Source organism: Bos javanicus, chromosome 10 (assembly GCF_032452875.1).
Source record: "Bos javanicus breed banteng chromosome 10, ARS-OSU_banteng_1.0, whole genome shotgun sequence".
In the NCBI taxonomy this organism is placed as follows: Eukaryota; Metazoa; Chordata; class Mammalia; order Artiodactyla; family Bovidae; genus Bos; species Bos javanicus.
The window spans coordinates 8,350,610-8,371,307 of record NC_083877.1 but is presented as its reverse complement, the minus strand read 5'-3'; the positions used below and the strand labels follow the sequence as shown (position 1 = coordinate 8,371,307).

The following is a 20,698-nucleotide window of genomic DNA, read 5'->3' as shown; positions in this document are numbered from 1 at the left end:
AAGAAATATGGCCAGTAATCACAAGAAAGATCAGCAAATGGAAACAGAAATAAAAAATATTATAATTAGCATATAAGAACATTAAAAGAGCCACTATAACTATTGTACAAGTATTGAAAGGAAAACATAAACATTGTGAGAAGATTTTTTTTTAAAGAAGAGATTTTAAAAAGGAATCAAATGCTAAAAATGAAGAATATAAGTTCTGAAATGAAACAGTCACTGGATAGAACAAAGAGCGTATCAGACACTGAAGAAGAAAAGACCAGTAAAGTAGAAGACATGTTAATTAAAATTTTTCAAAGTAAAGCAAAGAGAGAGAGAAAGCTAAAAGAAAACTAATAGAGCCTCAGTGACTCAACAAATCTAAGAAATTCAACAAACTTCAAGCAGGACAAACCAAAAGAAAACCATACCAAGATACAATATAATTTCTGGAAATATTGATAAAAAGAAAATCTTTTAAAAAGCCAGAGGAAAGGGCATAGTAAATACAGAGGAAAAAAAATAACAATGATGGACTTCTCCTTAGAAACTAAAAATATCCAGAAGAAAATAGAGGACTATTTTAAAGTGCTGAAAGAGAAAACTGTCAACCTATATGTAGGAAAAATTTCATTCAAAAAATGAAGGTAAATAACGCCTTTTTCAGACCAACAAAAATTGACAGAATTCATCATCAGCAATTACGCATTACAAGAAAATTGTTAACAGTTCTTTAAGTAGAGGAAATGAGACCAGTTAGGAATTAGAACATACACAAATAAATGAACAGCATTAAAATACAGGCATCCCTGTTCTGTTGTACTCTGTGTTACTGTACTTTGAAGAGAGGGCAGTTCATATAAGTTGAAGGTATGTGGCTACCCTGTAACAAGCAAGTCTATCAGCGCCAATTTTCCAACAGCATTTGCTCATTTTGTGTTTCTGGGTCACATTTCAATAATTTTTTCAGTATTTCAAATGTTTTCATTATCATTATATTTGTCATGCTGATATGTGATCAGTGATCTTTGATGCCACTATTGCCACTCAATGAAGGCTCGTCTGATGGTTAGCCTCTTTTAGTAACAAAATCCTTTTGATTTAAAGTATGTATGTTACTGGAGAAGGCAATGGCACCCCACTCCAGTACTCTTGCCTGGAAAATCCCATGGACGGAGGAGCCTGGTGGGCTGCAGTCCATGGGGTCGCACAGAGTTGGACACGACTGAAGCGACTTAGCAGCATGTATGTTACTTGTAGATATAGTGGTACTGCACACTCACGAGACAATAGTATGGTGTAAAAGCAACTTTTATAGGCACTGGGAAACAAAAACATGCATGTGACACGTTGCTGCAATATTCACTTTATTGCAATGGCGGAACCAAAACTGCAATATCTCCAAGGAATGTGTGTAAAGGGGAAACATAAAGGTAACATGAGGGTAAACATAAAATACCTTTCTCTTATTTTTATTGCTTTTAAAAGATAATTAACTTTATAGCAAAAATAATAGCAATGTATTGTGTTTATGAAACATATAGAAGGAAAATGACAAAAACAGCACAAAGGACGGGAGGGAGTAAATGGAAGCATATTGTAGGATTCTTCTTACTCTAAACAGTAAAGAGTGTAATAATATTTAAAAGTGCATTATGATAACTTAAAAATATACACTGTGAATCTAAGAGCAATCACTAAGAAGAGAAACAAAGAAGTGATCAATATGAAATAAAATCATTAAAATTACTCAGTTAACATGAAAGAACGCAAAGAGGGTAAAAACAAATAAAAAACAGATGAAAAAAGGAAACAAATACTAATGTGAGTGCCCTATATTCTACCATATAAATGTTTTAATTAAATTACTGTGATTACTAATTACTTTAAATGTAAATTATCCAAGCACAATAATTAAACCAATTATATATTACTTTAAAAAATCTTCTTTAAATATAAAGATGGATTAGTTAAAAGTAATAGGATAGAATAAGATAGGATAAGGATAGAATAAGATATACCCTGCAAAGACTAAAAAGAAAGCTGGCTATAATGATTATCAGATAAAGTAGATTTCAGAATAAGATATACTTAGGCATAACAAAGGGCATTTCATTATGATAGAGAGGTCAATTCATCCAGAAGACACAACAATCCTAAATATGGAAGCGCTCAATTGGAGAACTTCAGTACACATTAAACAAAAACTGATAAAGCTGAAAAGAGGAGTAGACAAGTCTACAATTCTACTCAGAAATTTCGTCTTGCAGCAATTGATACAACAAATAGAAAAAGAGTAAGTATATAAAACACTTGCAAAATACCATTTATCAACTTGGCATAATTTATACTGATCCCACTACCCAATAAGAGCAGAATAAATTTTTTTTTTCAGGTACACATGTTAACACTCACTAAGATATACTATAGGCTAATCCATAAACAAGTCTCAATATATTTAAAAGATTGAACTCACACACAGAATATTCTCTGATCACAGTGGTTTTAAAGTAGAACTCAATAAGAAAATTATCTGAAAAACCCAGATATATTTGGAAATTAAACAACATACTAAGTAATCCATAAGTCAAATAAGAACTAGGGAAATTAGAAAATATTTCAACTGAATAAAACTGAAATGAAATAGAACCTTGTATATAAGCTAAAGTGGTTCTTAAAGGGAAATTTATGGCTTTAAAAGCTTTTATTAGAAGAAGGCTTAACTCTAGGGAGCTAAGATTCCACTTAAAAGTCTATGGAAAATAAAAATGAGAAAATTAGATCTAAACTAAGAAGAAAAAAGGACACAATATAAAAGCAGAAATTAATATATAGGAGACAAGTGAACAATAGGCAAACTCAATGTATGCAAAAGCTGGTTTTTTGAAAGATCAATAAAATTAATAAACCTCTAGCAAGACTGGCCAATAAAAAAGAAGACACCAGTTATTGACATCAGTCATCCTATAGTCATTAAAAGATTAAGAAGAAATAATGCAAACAAGTTTATCTGAATAAATTAACAATTTAGATAATTACTCAAAGTATCAAACCTCACTCAAGAAAAAGTATTTTTAAATGTAAATTTCCCTAAAGAAACTGAATTTGTGTTTAAAATTTGCTTACAAAGAAAACGCCAGTCTCAGAAATACTCTCTGGTGAAGCCTATAAAGCTCACCAGGAAGAAATAATACCAACACTACACAAACATTTTCATAAAACTGAACAATAAGAAACGCTTCACAATTCATAAGGCCAAAATTATCCAGATGATAAAGCAAACTACAAAAGAATAGACATTCTAAGAAAAGAAAATTTCAGGTAACATCTCCCTGAACATAAATGCAAAATCCTAACAAAATTTAGCAAATCAATTCCAGTAATATATTTTTCTAAATAGTACACCATGATCAAGTTGTGTTTATCCGAGGAATGCAAGGTTAGTTTCACATTCAAAAGTCAATCAGTGTGTGAAAGAATGAAGCTGGACTCTTTCCTCACATCACATATAAAAACTAAAAATGTGTCACAGACAAATTTAAAAGTTAAAATTATAAGACTCTTAGAAGAAAACATAGGGGCAAATTTTCATGATCTTGAATTTGGCAAAGGTTTTTTAAACACGACACCAAAAAGTACAAGCAACAAAAGAAAAATCCATAAATTGGACTTCATTAAAACTAAAAACTTGTACACCAAAAGACACTGTCAAGGAAGTGAAAAGACACTTCACAGAACAGGAGAAAATATTTGAGAATCAAATACCTGATAAGGGTTAATGATCCAGAATATATATATATTAAAAAAAAAAAAAACCTCTACAAGTCAACTATAAAAAAGACCAAAAAACCTAATGGAAAAAGGGGCGAAGAACTTGAATAAAAATTTCTCCAAAGAAGATATACAAGTGGCGAACAAGGATAAAAGGGAAATGCAATTCACAACCACAGTGAGATGTCACTTGGTACCCACTAAGATACCTAAATTTTTTTAAAAAAGAAAAATAACAAGTTTAGTAATGATGTGCAAAACCTGAAACCCTTATACCCCAAGAATTGACAACAGATGTTCAAAAACTTACATGAATGTTGACAGCGGCACCGTTCATAAGAGCCAAAAGGTGGAAGCAGCCCAAATATTCATTGAGAGATGAAAGGATAAACAAAATGTGGTGTATCTATACTATACAGCAATACTAGTGAGTGTGTGCTCAGTCACGCCTGACTCTTTGTGACCCCATGGACTGTAGCCCACCACGCTCCTCTGTCCATGGGATTTCCCAGGCAGGAAAACTGGGGTGGGTTGCCGTTTCCTACTCTAGGGGATCTTCCCTGACCCAGGGATCAAACCAGCATCTCCAATGTCTCCTATATTGGCAGGTTCTTTACCATTAAGCCACCTGGGAAACCCATGAACACTATACAGTCATTTTTAAAACATGAAGTATGGATACATACCACAACATGGATGAACCTTGAAGACATTATGCTAAGTAAAAGAAGCCAAACACAAAGGCCACACACTGTGGTTCTGTTTATGTCAAATTCCCAGAATAGGCAAATCCAGAGACAGAAAGCAGATTAGTGGTGACCAGGGGCTGGAGGAAGATGTGAATGGGGAGTGGTGCCTACTGGGCACGGGCTTTCCTTTTGGAGAGACAAAAATGTTTGGAACTGGGTAGTAGTGGTGGTTGTACAACATTATGCACATACTTAACAGCACTGAATCGTATACTTTAAAATGGTGAAAAAGTGAATCTTCTGTTATGTGCATTTGCCATAATAAAAAATCAATATAGTTCATTAACAGAATGAAGGGGAAAAAATCATCATCGCAATAGATGTAGGAAAAGCATTTGACAATGTGCTATCTATTCATGATAAGAACTCTCAATAAATCAGTTGTAGAAAGGAACTTTTTCAATCTGATTTTTTAAATCTCTATGAAAAACGAACAGCAATCATCCTACTTAAAAGTGAAAGACTGAGTGCTTCCCCCCCAGATCAGGAATAAGGCACAGGTGTGCACTATTATCAAATCTACACTGGGGACCCTAGCCAGTATAATAGAGAAAAAGGAGAGCAACTCAGATTGGAACAGAGAAGGCGCTGGAACCCCACTCCAGTACTCTTGCCTGGAAAATCCCATGGATGGAGGAGCCTGGTAGGCTGCAGTTCATGGGGTCGTGAAGAATCGAACACGACTAAGTGACTTCCCTTTCACTTTTCACTTTCATGCGTTGGAGAAGGAAATGGCAACCCACTCCAGTGTTCTTGCCTAGAGAATCCCAGGGACGGGGGAGCCTGGTGGGCTTCCGTCTATGGGGTCACACAGAGTCGGACACGACTGGAGTGACTTAGCAGCAGCAGCAGCAGCATTCAGATTGGAAAGGAACAAGTAGAACTTTATTCACAGACAACATAATTGCACAGATAAAGTCCTAAACACTCTACAGAAAAAGCTACTAGAACAAGTGAATTTAGCAAACTCACAGGATACATGTCAACAAGCAAAAATTAATTACATTCTATATACTAAAAATGAACAACTGGAAACTGAAATTTAAAACACTATTTACAATGATATTAAAAGCATAAAAGTCTCTCTCTAGATCCCTGGATTGAAAGCTATAAGACTCAGCTGAGAGAGATTAAGAAGTCCTTAATAAATAGCTGCATATAATATTCTTGGATCAGAAGACTATTCTGCTGGGATGCTGATTCTTCCTCAACTGATCAATAGATTCAATACAGTTTCAGTCAAAACCCCAGTAGGTTTTCTTGGTAGAAACTGGCAAAGTGACTTTAAAATTTGTGTAGAAATGCAAATGTATTTTAAAAAAGAAAAAACAAAGTTGGAAGATAACAATATTTGATTTTGAAATTTAATATGCTGCTGCTGCTGCTGCTAAGTCGCTTCAGTCATGTCCAACTCTGTGCGACCCCATAGATGGCAGCCCACCAGGCTCCCCCGTCCCTGGGATTCTCCAGGCAAGAGTACTGGAGTGGGGTGCCATTGCCTTCTCTGGAAATTTAATATAAAGCTATAGTAATTAAGACAGTGGTACTGGCATAAGGATAGTGTCCACATAGAGACTCAGTTAAGAGAGTCAATTAATTTGCAATGAAAGTGCCAAGAAAATTCAACGGAGCAAATATAACCTTTTCAACAAATGGTGGATAGCCATATGCAAAAACAAAATACAAACTAGCAGCCCTCATCCCTTACCTTACACTATACACAAATATTGACTGGAAATAGACCGTGGAACTAAAGAAGCTAGAAATAGACACAGGAGAAGATCTTTACAAACTAGGGGTGAGCAAACATTACCTAGAAAGAATGTAAAATGCATAAACCGTGAAAGAAAAAACACTCGATAAACTGGAATTCAACAAAAGTGTAAAAGTGTGCTCTTTTAAAGCTAATCCTAAGAAGACAAAAAGGCAAGCCACAGACTGGAAGAAATACATGTTCAAAGACTTGTATGCAGAATATATAAAGAATTCTTATAATCAATGATCAAGACAAATAAAAACTGGGTAAAAACCTTGAACAGACACTTCACAATACAAGACATTAAAATAGCCAGTAGGCACATGAAAAAGAAAATGCTCAGCATCATTACTAGTCATTAGTGAAGCTGCAAATAGAGTCACAACGAGATATCATGATACATTTGCTCAAATGGCTAAAAATGCAAGAGACCGACAATACCAAGTGACGACAAGGATGCAGAATAGCTGGCGCTCTCACACATTGCTGGTGGGAATGTAAATAGCCCAGCAGTTTTATATTAAACATATACTTACCTTACAACCATGAGATTTCACTTCTAGGCACTCACCCAACAGCAATGAAAATACATGCCCAAAGGCTGGTCTAGAGCGGAGTTTAAAATAATAGCTCCAAGCTGGAAATAACCCAAGTGTTTATTACCAGCTGAGTAAGTAAACTGCAGTACATCCATAAAACAGAATACGACTCAGTGATCAAACGTGACACACTGCAGATACACACGGCAACGTGAATGAATCTCAAGATCATCACACTGGGTGAAAGGACACAGACACAAAAGGCTACGTGTACGAGTTGACTGATATGAAATTCTAGAAAAGATAAATCTAGCCTACTGGAATAAGAAGAAGACTACTGGCTACTTGAGGTCTATGGTGGGGTTGCGAATTGACGGGCAAAAGCACAAGGGAGGAGATGAGAGAACAGTACTATATCTGGATTGCAGTAATGTTTCATGGGCTGCACTTCTGTCCAAACCAGCACACTGTACACTTTAAAGGTACATTAAAAAAAAACTTGCAACATTTGCCTGATGTTACAGACTGAAGTGCCCCCCAAAATTCAAAGGTTGACGTCTTAATGCTTGATATGACTATATTTGCAAATAGGGCCTTTAGGGAAATAATGGGTGGGGCCCTAATCCGATAGGACTGGTGACCCTAAGGAAAGATGAGACACCATAGCACTCTCCATGAGTGCCAGGAAAAAGGCCCTCTTAGGACATAGTGAGAAGACAGCCATCTACAAGCCACGGAGAGGAGCCTCTTGGAAACTAACTCTGATGGCATCTTGGTCTTGGGCTTCTTGCTTTGAATTATGAGAAACTAATTATCTGCTGTTTTAAACACTCAACCTATGGTATGACTAAAAAATGAGCATGCCATTCTTTACTAATGATGTTACTCTTGAGTCTATTTTTACTTCAGCTGATGAAAGCTTTTCTGGAATACATATTAAGAGACCAGCAGTTGTTTTAATTCTGTAGAAGGCCTTGGCCAGTAGATCAGACAGCTGCTGCATATGTTAGACCCAGTGCGATGGTGGGATTTTCAGACCTGTGAACGCAGTCATTGAAACCAGACCAATGTTGCTGTGACCAAGCGAAAGGAAGCTTGCAGGAGCACGTCTGTCGCACCCAGGTGTGTGTCAGATCACGGATTAGCCAAGACTGGCTTTCTCCTGGCTCTTAGTGTGCCTCACTTGGCAACAGCACCAAATTCACGGGTGGTAGGCTTCTCTCTCTCTTTCTTTCACCCCATTTATCAGATCCATTTCTGCAACCAACGATTCCATCAGTTCTCATCTGTCCACTGACTAGGTTTATTTACGTAGAGCAGTATTTTTCAATTAACAAACCATGACCTACCTTTTCCCTTGAAAACTCTCTTGCTGCTACTGCTACGTCACTTCAGTCGTGTTCGACTCTGTGCGACCCCATAGACGGCAGCCCATTAGGCTCCTCTGTCCCTGGGATTCTCCAGGCAAGAATACTGGAGTGGGTTGCCATTTCCTTCTCCAATGCATGAAAGTGAAAAGTGAAAATGAAGTCTCTCAGTCGTCCCCGACTCTTAGTGACACCAAGGACTGCAGCCTACCAGGCTCCTCTGTCCATGGGCTTTTCCAGGCAAGAGTACTGGAGTGGGGTGCCATTGCCTTCTCCAGAAAACTCTCAGAGGTACTCAAAGGCAGGTTATGAAGAAAGGCGTCCAGGTGGGGCTTTATTTGGACCAAGGCTTCACCCTGGCTCCCCTCAGGTTACTCTCAATACAGCAGCCGGCATGATCGCCCCAGCTTAGATCAGGCTCCATCACTCCCATCTGGCTCAGAGTCTTCACAGCAGAGGACAAGGCCCTCAGTGACCTCTTTGACTGCACTGGCCTCCACACTGCACTTTGGAGATGGCAATACTCCTTCAAGGTTTCTGCACCTACTCTTCCTCCCTGCTGGGAATGCATTTCCCAACCATCTACACAGCTCGCTTCCCGTTTCCTCTGGGACTTGGCTCAAATGTTACCTTTCCAGGGAGGCCTTCTCTAACACCCTAAGTGAATAAAGCAACATTCCCTACCCCACCTCAGGAAGTCCTCTCTGGGTTTATCTTCTCCCTGGTGATCTCTCTCCCTCAGACATGCTGACCGCCCTCTGACTTGCTTGCTTTCTCTCTCACTCTCTCATTCTTTCCCCTCACCCCACACCAGAAGGTAAGCGCCAAGAGGAGAGAAACACTGTCTGCTACCTGCATGATGCTCAGTAGTAACTTGTTGCATGGGCACTGGAAACCTGCTCCTTTAACGGAAGAGAAGTCAGAGGGGAGACGCAACCACCCTCGGCTACATCCTCCTCTGCTGCCCGTAGCTCTCCCTGGTCTCCAGATCTTGCTCAGACAGAAAAAGAGAGAAGTTCCGCAGACGAGCCTATGAGGTAGGGCTTCGGGCAGAAATAAGAAGACCAGTTACATGTGGGTCAAGACAAGAGGCCGCTCAGTGTTTAAGGCAGGCGGGGAGGATAAGCCAGTGGCCCTGGGCTCCCTGCCTCCCTCCTGCTGACGGCTACACTTTCCGCCAGGGTTTTCTCAGCAATGGACTGCCTGTATGGCACAGTATGACAAGATACTGGTTCTCTCAGCCCTCAGGCAACCTGTGCAGGGCCTGGAGCAGACAGTGCCTTGTCCACCACCTCCAGCATCTCAGACAACATCACCATTGTCCTCCTTGTCCTGTGATGCAAAAGGGTTGGGACATGGTGCTTTTTTTCTTCCTCCAGGCAGCCTTCCCTTGTTCTCCTTCCATTCTGCTCTCCCATGTTCCTGCTTGTTTTTCTCTCTTGTGCGATCCCTGAAGCCACGGGATCTTTTCTGCAATTGTAGAGATCCATCGGGCTTCCCTGGTGGCTCAGCTGGTAAAGAATCCGCCTGCAATGTGGGAAACCCGGGTTCCACCCTTGGGTTGGGAAGATCTCCTGGAGAAGGAAATGACTACCCACTCCAGTATTCTGGCCTGGAGAACTCCATGGACTGCATAGTCCATGGGGTCACAAAGAGTCAGACACGACTGAGTGCCTTTCACTTTCATGGGGGTGCTATGGCCTTTTCAACAGAATGGATTCCTACAACATGAGTAAGCTCATGCTAAGAACTTCTGGCGCCTGCTACATGAAAACACCTGAAATCAGTCAGTTCAGTTCAGTTCAGTCACTCAGTCGTGTCCAACTCTTTGTAACCCCATGAATCGCAGCACACCAGGCCTCCCTGTCCATCACCAACTCCCGGAATTCACTCAGACTCACGTCCATTGAGTCAGTGGTGCCATCCAGCCATCTCATCCTCTGTCGTCCCCTTCTCCTCCTGCCCCCAATCCCTCCCAGCATCACAGTCTTTTCCAATGAGTCAACTCTTCGCATGAGGTGGCCAAAGTACTGGAGTTTCAGCTTTAGCATCATTCCTTCCAAAGAAATCCCAGGGCTGATCCCCTTCAGAATGGACTGGTTGGATCTCCTTGCAGTCCAAGGGACTCTCAAGAGTCTTCTCCAACACCACAGTTCAAAAGCATCAATTCTTCGGCGCTCAGCCTTCTTCACAGTCCAACTCTCACATCCATACATGACCACAGGAAAAACCATAGCCTTGACCAGATGGACCTTTGTTGGCAAAGTAATGTCTCTGCTTTTCAATATGCTATCTAGGTTGGTCATAACTTTCCTTCCAAGGAGTAAGCGTCTTTTAGTTTCATGGCTGCAATCACCATCTGCAGTGATTTTGAAGCCCAGAAAAATAAAGTCTGACACTGTTTCCACTGTTTCCCCATCTCTTTCCCATGAAGTGATGGGACCAGATGCCATGATCTTCGTTTTCTGAATGTTGAGCTTTAAGCCAACTTTTTCACTCTCCACTTTCACTTTCATCAAGAGTCTTTTTAGTTCCTCTTCACTTTCTGCCATCTGCATATCTGAGGTTATTATTTCTCCCAGCAATCTTGATTCCAGCTTGTGTTTCTTCCAGCCCAGTGTTTCTCATGATGTACTGTGCATATAAGTTAAATAAGCAGGGTGACAATATACAGCCTTGATATACTCCTTTTCCTATTTGGAACCAGTCTGTTGTTCCATGTCCAGGTTTAACTGTTGCTTCCTGACCTGCATATAGGTTTCTCAAGAGGCAGGTCAGGTGGTCTGGTATTCCCATCTCTTTCAGAATTTTCCACAGTTTCTTGTGATCCACACAGTCAAAGGCTTTGGCATAGTCAATAAAGCAGAAATAAATGTTTTTCTGGAACTCTCTTACTTTTTCCATGATCCAGCAGATGTTGGCAATTTGATCTCTGGTTCCTCTGCCTTTTCTAAAACCAGCTTGAACATCAGGAATTTCACGGTTCACATATTTCTGAAGCCTGGCTTGGAGAATTTTGAGCATTACTTTACTAGTGTGTGAGATGAGTGCAATTGTGCGGTAGTTTGAGCATTCTTTGGCATTGCCTTTCTTTAGGATAGGAATGAAAACTGACCTTTTCCAGTCCTGTGGCAACTGCTGAGTTTTCCAAATTTGCTGGCATATTGAGTGCAGCATTTTCACAGCATCATCTTTTAGGATTTGAAATAGCTCCACTGGAATGCCATCACCTCCACTAGCTTTGTTCATAGTGATGCTTTCTAGGGCCCACTTGACTTCACATGCCAGGATGTCTGGCTCTAGGTGAGTGATCACACCTAGATCACTCACACCTAGATTGTGATTGAGATAATCACAATCGTGATTATCTGGGTTGTGAAGATCTTGTTTATACAGTTCTTCTGTGTATTCCTGCCACCTCTTCTTAATATCTTTTGCTTCTGTTAGGTCCATACCATTTCTGTCCTTTATCGAGCCCATCTTTCCATGAAATGTTCCCTTGGTATCTCTAGTTTTCTTGAAGAGATCTTTAGTCTTTCCCATTCTGTTGTTTTCCTCTATTTCTTAGCATTGATCGCTGAGGAAGGCTTTCTTTTCTCTTCTTGCTATTCTTTGGAACTCTGCATTCAGATGTTTATATCTTTCCTTTTCTCCTTTCCGTTTCGCTTCTCTTCTTTTCACAGCTATTTGTAAGGCCTCCTCAGACAGCCATTTTGCTTTTCTGCATTTCTTTTCCATGGGGATGGTCTTGATCCCTGTCTCCTGTACAATGTCACAAACCTCCGTCCATAGTTCATCAGGCACTCTATCTATCAGATCTAGTCCCTTAAATCTATTTCTCATTTCCACTGTATAATCATAAGGGATTTGATTTAGGTCATACCTGAATGGTCTAGTGGTTTTCCCTACTTTCTTCAATTTCAGTCTGAATTTGGCAATAAGGAGTTCATGATCTGAGCCACAGTCAGCTCCTGGTCTTGTTTTTGTTGACTGTATAGGGCTTCTCCATCTTTGGCTGCAAAGAATATAATCAATCTGATTTCGGCGTTGAACATCAGGTGATGTCCATGTATAGAGTCTTCTCTTGTGTTGTTGGAAGAGGGTGTTTGCTATGACCAGTGCATTTTCTTGGCAGAACTCTTCATTCTGCTTCATTCTGTATTCCAAGGCCAAATCTGCCTGTTACTCCAGGTGTTTCTTGACTGCCTACTTTCGCATTCCAGTCCCCTATAATGAAAAGGACATCTTTTTTGGGTGTTAGTTGTAAAAGATCTTGCAGGTCTTCATAGAACCATTCAACTTCAGCTTCTTCAGCATTACTGGTTGGGGCATAGACTTGGATTACTGCGATATTGAATGGTTTGCCTTGGTAAGAAACAGAGATCATTCTGTCATTTTTAAGATTGCATCCAAGTACTGCATTTCAGACTCTTTTGTTGATACCTGAAATACCCTTCCTTAAATGGAGAAGCCTGCTCAGCAAAAGACAGATGGTGAGAATACCTCAGCGGGCACTGCCCCTTGGAAAATGCCATTCTGAGATAAAACTGAGTTTTTCCTCTTTGAGACATAAAAATGTGTATTGTTAAAGGATGCTCCTCAGGCAGAAATACCATTCAATGGCTTGTTTGCCAAAGAGGCTCATAGTAAAGTCTACATTGATATTATTTATATTCATCTTCCTCATATCACCCCACCACTAGCTAGGACAGGATCCGGAACTCCCCAACCTTCTAAGGCACTCCTGGGTTACTGAGAAGATCTTTTGTGCAGTTTTTCAAAACAGAGGCGATTTGATGAGGTGCTGAATTTACCTCTTCACATTCCATGCCATTGCAAGGAAGATGGCCTTGAATTTTCGCTTTAAAAATGCTAAATGGAACTAGTAAAAGAGCCTAGAAACTTACAAAAATCATTTGTTTTCCTATTAGTCAGCCATGGCCTCCGAACACACGTACAAGGGTAAAGAACTCACACACTGTGTGTTTCTGAGGTCATTGTCTTAGCAACGTGCCCACCGCTGCTGGCGATGCTCTCCACAGGTCTCACTCAGGAGCACTCATACTTGCAATGGAGGACACTGGCTGGTCATGTGTTTTAGATGATTGTTTTTTCATCCACTTATACTTCCGTTTAATTTTCCTAATCATCTAGGGAAAACTTTGAAATCTTTTTCAAAGCTCAAAACCGGGGCTGGGACTAGGGCAAGATAACTAGATTGCCATTTTAAGAAGGTATTCACTCTCAGATGCTGGCCCTGTATTTGAAGGCCTCCTTAAATTTTGCAGCCTAGGCTCCTCACTCTGAGGGTCATGAAGATGACTCTGTCACCAATCTGGAGGCTACCGATAACACCTTGGTCAAGGAATGTGAATGCAAGGGAAATTAAAGCTTGTGAGGCAGGAGATCTACGTTCCAGACCTCTCTTTACCACTTTTACCATATTCCAGAAGGGGATACAGAGGACGAGATGGTTGAATGGCATCACTGACTCAATGGACATGAGTTTGAGCAAGCTCTGGGAAATGGTGATACACAGGGAAGCCTGGTGTGCTGCAGTCCATGGGGTCACAAAGAGTCGGACACGACTGAGCAATAACAACAATCAAATCTAAGATACCACTGATTGTACAAAACACCATCACTTTATGTACCATTAAGAGAAAAAAAAATGCTGCCCATTTAATTATGACATAATGGCATGCTGCTGCTGCTGCTGCTGCTGCTAAATCACATCAGTCATGTCCGACTCTGTGCGACCCCATAGATGGCAGCCCACCAGGCTCCTCCGTCCCTGGGATTCTCCAGGCAAGAACACTGGAGTGGGTTGCCATTTTCTTCTCCAGTACATGAAAGTGAAAAGTGAAAGTGAAGTCGCTCAGTCGTATCTGACTCTTCGAGACCCCATGGACCGTCGCCCACCAGGCTCCTCCGTCCATGGGATTCTCCAGGCAAGACTACTGGAGTGGGTCACCATTGCCTTCTCCCATAATGGCATAATAATAGTCTTATAAGATACAAGAATTGGTTCCAGTAGCCTCTCACAGCCTCGAATTTTTTCAACTATACTGAGGGATTTGGCAATTTCTCCTGCCTTTGGTTTAGTAACTTGACATAATAGGTAATCCTCTTGTGTATATCTCAATAATAAAATATAAATCTAGCTCAATGTACTTGTGGGTATCTTTTCCATATTAAAAGCATTTGGCTCCATATTAAAGGCATTTGCAAAAAAAGAAAACTGAAATCGCATCATTTCTCCAATGACAAATATTTTGCTTTATCAATATCAAATTTATCCACCCTGCTCTAGCCCCTCTACTCTCCGTATAACCATGTAAACATTTGTTTTAACGCCAAATCACAGTGTAACCTTTTTGAAATCACCTGAATCAATAACTAAATTCAAGATATGTATCATCAACAATGCACCTATCTCCACTGAAAAGTTGAAAATATCAGAAAGTAATACTTAGTAAGTGCATTCACAGGCAATGACAAGTATATCACAACCACTGCCTGGCCGTCAGCAGTTGATAAAGTGCTGTCCCACCAGCAAGAGTCGTCACAGATCCAGATGGGTAATCAATTCACAACACCCTTGAATTCCTAGCTGTGCCCTTCCTTAGCTTCACAGCAGGAGACAGGACAGGAAATACAGTTCGTACAGTGTCTGTGGTCTCATAGGCAGGCCAGCAACTACTCCCAACGCAGATCTGGCCTTGGCCTTCCTCTGCTTCGGGGGATGCTCACAGTTGCTAGAGGTGATGTGTATGGTTCAGCTCCAGAGAACCCGCTACCTTGGTTTCCTTTGGCCTCCATATCGCTCTAGTCCAGCAGGCCCAAGGCCACATGACCACTGCAAGCTCTCCTAGTCCCAGAGTGGTCCCAGGAATCTAGAGTTTCACAATAATCAAGACAGATAATTCATCCCAGGTATAGAGCAATCCACACTTGTCTTAACTCCTTATGTTTCCAAGGAAAAGTTGCGGTGAGAACCTAAGTCTGAGGTTATCTTCTCAGGCAGATCGATGGGAAAATGTTTCTAACTCTCAGGTACCATTGATTGCAAAACACACCCTGGTTCCAGGGGCATTAAAATGGGCAAGGATACATCTCAGAAAAACCGAAATGCTGCTCTCACATTTAACACTTTGACTGCCAAGCTGGGTGCCTCAGCTGAAATGGGGCTATCATCTTAATAGGCGATTTGAGGGAATGGTCTCTGGTGTTGCTTTTCAGCTCTCAGATAGAATTGTGAGCTTGTGACTTTAATGTGTGTGAGCTGTTGAACATTTACAATGGTTATTCAACAACTATGAGACCACAGCATGCACACGTGCTGCTGGGAACTCCAAGAGCAAAGCCTCTGGGCTGTCAGTACCCTTGGGGTACAGGCTGGGGCAGACCACACTGAGCCCATGGACTTCTGAAGTTGCAAAGTAATCAGAGTCCCATTTTTGAGCCCCCAAGGCAATGGCACCCCACTCCAGTACTCTTGCCTGGAAAATCCCATGGATGAAGGAGCCTGGTAGGCTGCAGTCCATGGGGTCACTAAGAGTCGGACATGACTGAGCAACTTCACTTTGACTTTTCACTTTCATGCATTGGAGAAGGAAATGGCAACCCACTCCCGTGTTCTTGCCTGGAGAATCCCAGGGACGGGGGAGCCTGGTGGGCTGCCGTCTCTGGGGTCGCACAGAGTTGGACACGACTGAAGGTCTTAGCAGCAGTATAGGCCAAGTACTTTACATACATTGTCTCATTGAATCAGCATAGTAACCCTGTAAGGTTAAGCATTACTCTTCCCATTTTACAGATGATAAAACTCTGCTGGTGAGTCATGATGCTGGATTAGAAACCCAGGCAGCCTGCTTTGGGATGCAAGCTCTTAATCAAACGCTTACCACCTCCCACCTATAGTCACCTTGTCTCACATGAGATTCAATGCCATTAATAAAAGATTACTTGAAAAAAAAAAAGATTACTTGACACAAGTATGAATACTGGACCCCTTTAAAGAATACCCAGGGAATTAAAAAAAAAAAACACAAACACACATTTTTTTTTAGGCAATGGGGGAGGATGTGATGGGAAAAGAGAGAGGATTCCGTGATGTAGCTTCAGAAACATATTGTCCCCTCAAATAAAAACAGGTGACGACACCTCAGTACGTGCCATCTGACAGAGAACGTGTTATGGAATGAACTGTGTCCTGCCAAGTTCACAGGCTGAAGTCCTAGCCTCAAGTACCTCTGAATGTAACGGTATGTGGAGAGAGGTCATTTAAAAAGGTGACTAACATTAAATGAGGTCATTAGGGTCGGTCTTAATCCAGCAGGACTGAGGCCTTTACAAAAGGAGAGCAGGACACAGATGTGCATGCAAGATAAGGCAAAGCCATATCTCACACTGAAGTCCTCAGAAACCTGGGGTACCAAAAAGGGATATTTCAGGAGTTCATGTGCTGCTAGGTAAATCCACATGAAACTTATGGTTTTGAAGTAAAAAAAAAAAAAGTCAAATATGGACAATTTTATTTGTTCATCCTCTAACTGTACACATTTGCAGAAGAGACCTTGAAACCAACACATCCTACTAATCCTACTTTACAAATGATACACTTGAGACCCACTCAGATACACTGATTCATCAAAAGCCCGAAAATGTGTTAAAGGAAGAACAGGATGCCAGATCAGAAATTACATTTCTTTTTGTGAACACAAGTAGGCAGCATCTATTAAAAAATACATACTACATAGTAATAACAATTTCACCCCTAGGAATTAATCTACCAGAAATATCTGAACAGGTGTGCAGAAATATATAAACATGAAGACCCACAGTGCTAGCCCCGTACGTGATGTGGAAATTTAGAAATAATCCAAGTGCCGACTCACAGGGAATTGGTTGAACAAATAATGATTCGTCCATCTACATGCAAATCTATGTACTGTAGTTAAAAAGAAAGAGGTCAGCCTTTGCTCATATTAAAAGATGCCCAAATCATATTAAAAGCAAGAAAAGATACCTAGAAAAATAAAAACACAACTCATAAAATGTTTATTAATATCCGTGCACTGAGGGGTATAAAGTAGTCAACACTCAGTAGGTACTTTTTTCCCTCCCCACCTCCTCCATCCTACACATCCCTTGGATTATTGCAAACGAACCCAAGGAGCTCTACTGTCTACCAGCTGGGTGATCACATGCAAGAAGCTTCAGTTCCCCCACCAGTAGGTTGAAAGAAATTATAGCACTTCCTTCAGAAGTTGTTGACAGGATTCCATGAGACTATGTATATAATGTGCTTAGAACAATGCATGGTGGATAGTAAGTGCTTAATAGATAGGCACCATTATGGTAATGATGATGTTATTCATCTCTGGAACCTGAAGAAACAAGGTTTCCTTAATTTGTGTTGTATTTACTTTTTTTAAATCTCCTTTAAAAAATTATCTTGTAAGAAAACATAATAAATCATTCTGCTTATTTTCCTTACTGAAATTAAATAAAAAGGCAGTGCTTTTTAAACCAGTGCTTACCCCAATAAACTCTAGCAATATTAGGCATTCTGATATTTAATGAGTCCTCTAAAGACAATTTCATTATTTCATTACTGAAGTGATAAACTGCTTTTCTGAGAAGTTAATATTAACAGAGTCATTCCTAAGTAAATATATTGTTCATCAGGTATAACCCAAGGTGCCTCCATGAAATACACAGTAGAACCAGCCCTCTTCTATTGAAGGATCAGTTTGGGTCTCTTCTACTCACTTAGGTTAACAGGGTGGTTATGGCAAAGGTCTTTCAAATGCACAGACAGAACCTTTTATGCAACCATGCTGCTGCTGCTGCTAAGTCGCTTCAGTCGTGTCCGACTCCGTGTGACCCTATAAGAAGGCAGCCTACCAGGCTCCCCGTCCCTGGGATTCTCCAGGCAAGAACACTGGAGTGGGTTGCCATTGCCTTCTCCTTATGCAACCATACTCTGACTTAAAACAGGACTTTCTATTTGAGGTCCTTCCTAGGGCATTCTAAGTATTAACTAAACCAGCCAGGCTTATTTCCACAGATCTTAAGCCTGAAAGATTTGTGCAGCTCTATAAACAGAATAGAATTAAAATACAGTTCACCCACAGTTCTGATTCTGATCCAGTATTTCTTTGGTCCATGTATGCTCTATGGAACCAAGTACAATCTAGACTCCAAAGAAGCAGTGAGCATGGGAAAGCTATCAAAGCGTGGCAAATTACTGTTACAGAAACTCCCAGAATTAAAGGATCTTTTTGAGCCTTTTTGTGGTAGCTGAGATCCAGACAGGTTATGTGCTTTGTCCCAAGTTTCGAAGCTGGTACAGGTGGGGCTGGAACTCAGGTAGCAGGCTTCCCAATAGCAATGCTCTTTCCCCTGCTGGAGAATTACCGTTCTTCTGTTTTGCTTCTTGGAAAACTGAGCCAAGTTAAAACAGCTCATTCAAGGTCAGAGGGGCAGTCAAGTAGAACTTGTGATGCTGACCAGCAGATTATACAATCCTAGAGGGCGGGTCCTCTGCCCCTCACCTACCCCTTCGGGCCCTGTGTAAATGTTTTGGTTGACACAACACACAAGAGTTTAGAGGAAGTGTCTCTTCTAGGTTTGCACTACGTGTTTAACTTCAGGTTCTGGCACAGGCGTGTCAGTTTTTATCAGAGCAGGCACGCCCCCCAGTGCCCGGATCCAGCGGGCCGCCAAGGTTGGGGTCGGGGGCCGGTTAGCCACCACTCAACCGGGTGGTCTTGCAGCCCTAGAAACTCGCCCAGAACAACTCCTCTGCGATGTTTTTCTGGTTTTGCCAATCTGGAGACAGTAAACTCCTGTCAGATTCAGCCGGAAGCAGAATGGTTGGGCAGGCTGAATACCTCTAGCCAAGCTGTTATAAAGGCTAACGCAAGCCTCGCCTCCCACAACACTCCAGGACCGTGTCCACTTGATCCCGGTAACTACGTACACTTTCAGGTGGCACTCCGACGCCCACCAGGACCGCCCCCACCCCAAGTTCCGGGAGGCAGCTTCTGCCTTGGTCCAACGCCTCCCTGCACCGTGGACCCTTCTCACCCGCACTTTCCTACAGCCCACAGTGTGAGCCCCTTCTCTGAAGCTACATTCCATCTCCCCCACCGCAGGCTGGTAGTATAAACCTCACAGCAGGTCAAGGTGCCCAGCGAGCGCGGACCCACGAGCTGGGTGCGCGCGCGCGCGCGGCGTGGGTCCCCGAATCCCGGAGGGCACGCTCCACCCAAGCCGAGGGCTGGGGAGGCGGGGGCTAGCTTTTCGGGAGGGATGGCAGCTACGCAGCCGCTGGAAGCATTCAAAGGAAGGCAGGGACACCACGATCGCCCAGAGACGGCGTGGGAAACTCGGGGCGCAACAGGAGTCAGTGCCACTGGCCCGACGGCGCTGCAGGTCGGCTCTTGCCCAGGGAAAGCGCCACACAGACGCAGACGCACTGCTGGTGGGTGATTGGTACCATTTGAAATTATAAATCGGACGGTTACAGCAGACAATCGAGGCGCGCCCCTCCTGGGAAGGAAGAAGGACGTTGGGCACCAGTACATGGAGAGGCTGGAGAGGGGAGAAGCCCCTCCGGAGCTGCAGGGTGTCCGAAAGGGGTTCAGGGTCAGCTCTGGGCTCGGGGGTGGTGGAAGGGGGCGGCTCGCCGGACGTGCAGATCCAGCGCTCGGGGCTCACCTGGCCGGCGTTCGGAGGGTCCATGCTGGAGGCTGGCGGCTGCCGGGCGCTCGAGCGGTGCCGGTGGCCCGCACCGCAGCCCCGCACAGAGGGCACAGGGCGGCCGCACTCCGCACTCGGGCCTCCCGCCCCGCGCCAAGGGGCCGGTCCTTCCGAGGGACTCTGGCCGCGAGCCTGAGCCTCTTTGCCTTCACTCCCCAGGCGCGCCTGGAGCCGGCGAGTGCCTGGGTCCTAGCGCCCCTCCCGGGGTGTGAAGCCCGACTCGGAGCCTGCTCGGTGCCCCCCTAGCTATTCTCGCCACTCGAGGGGAGTTAGGGCTAAGGGCCAGCGCTGCCCAACCTGGCGCGTCTCAGGACTGGGAATCTGGACAGGGAGCTTCTTTCTCACCACGCCCACTCTTCCCATTTTCATCTCCATGTGCAAGAAAACACGGAAGGATCAGATTTGCCTCCTTCCTCACTCAAATCCGCGTACACTATCATTTTAAAGAGATTCTGTCACAGACAGCAGTCAAGACAGATCATAGATAGTTCTTCCTCAAACTGAAAGGAAGACTTCTGTATTCAAATAAATTTGTAAAGGACACTCCACTGTGTCTATTGCGGAGTTGGTGGGGTGTGATGGGGTGTTGTCCTTCAGCCTTAACTGTGGGGACAACTTACCAACGTGGATCAAGACAAAGGTCCTGGTCCCCTTCCTGCCTCCTCCCAGTCTGTTTAGTGAGCTGGAATCAAAGGCCTGCGCAGATATGGTGAAGCTTTCAGAGCCCAGTTAAATGCTTCAGCTGTAAATAAGCCTGGC

The 20,698-nt window shown here is 42.5% G+C and overlaps 1 protein-coding gene across 3 annotated transcripts in view; it reads right to left on the bottom strand.

Annotated features, from left to right (window-relative positions):
* Positions 1 to 20,119, bottom strand: part of PDE8B (phosphodiesterase 8B) — a 264,149-nt gene extending 244,030 nt beyond the window's left edge. The window contains exon 1 of one of the 3 annotated variants that reach the window (XM_061430026.1): positions 19,898 to 20,119. In XM_061430026.1, coding sequence (XP_061286010.1) covers positions 19,898 to 19,921 — 24 coding nt within the window. In that variant the 5' untranslated portion in view covers positions 19,922 to 20,119. Of the gene's footprint in view, positions 1 to 9,019; positions 9,041 to 19,897 lie in introns of those variants that run through there. The other 2 variants (XM_061430023.1, XM_061430025.1) reach the window with 2 other exon arrangements.
* Between the last annotated feature and the right edge of the window lie 579 nt (positions 20,120 to 20,698).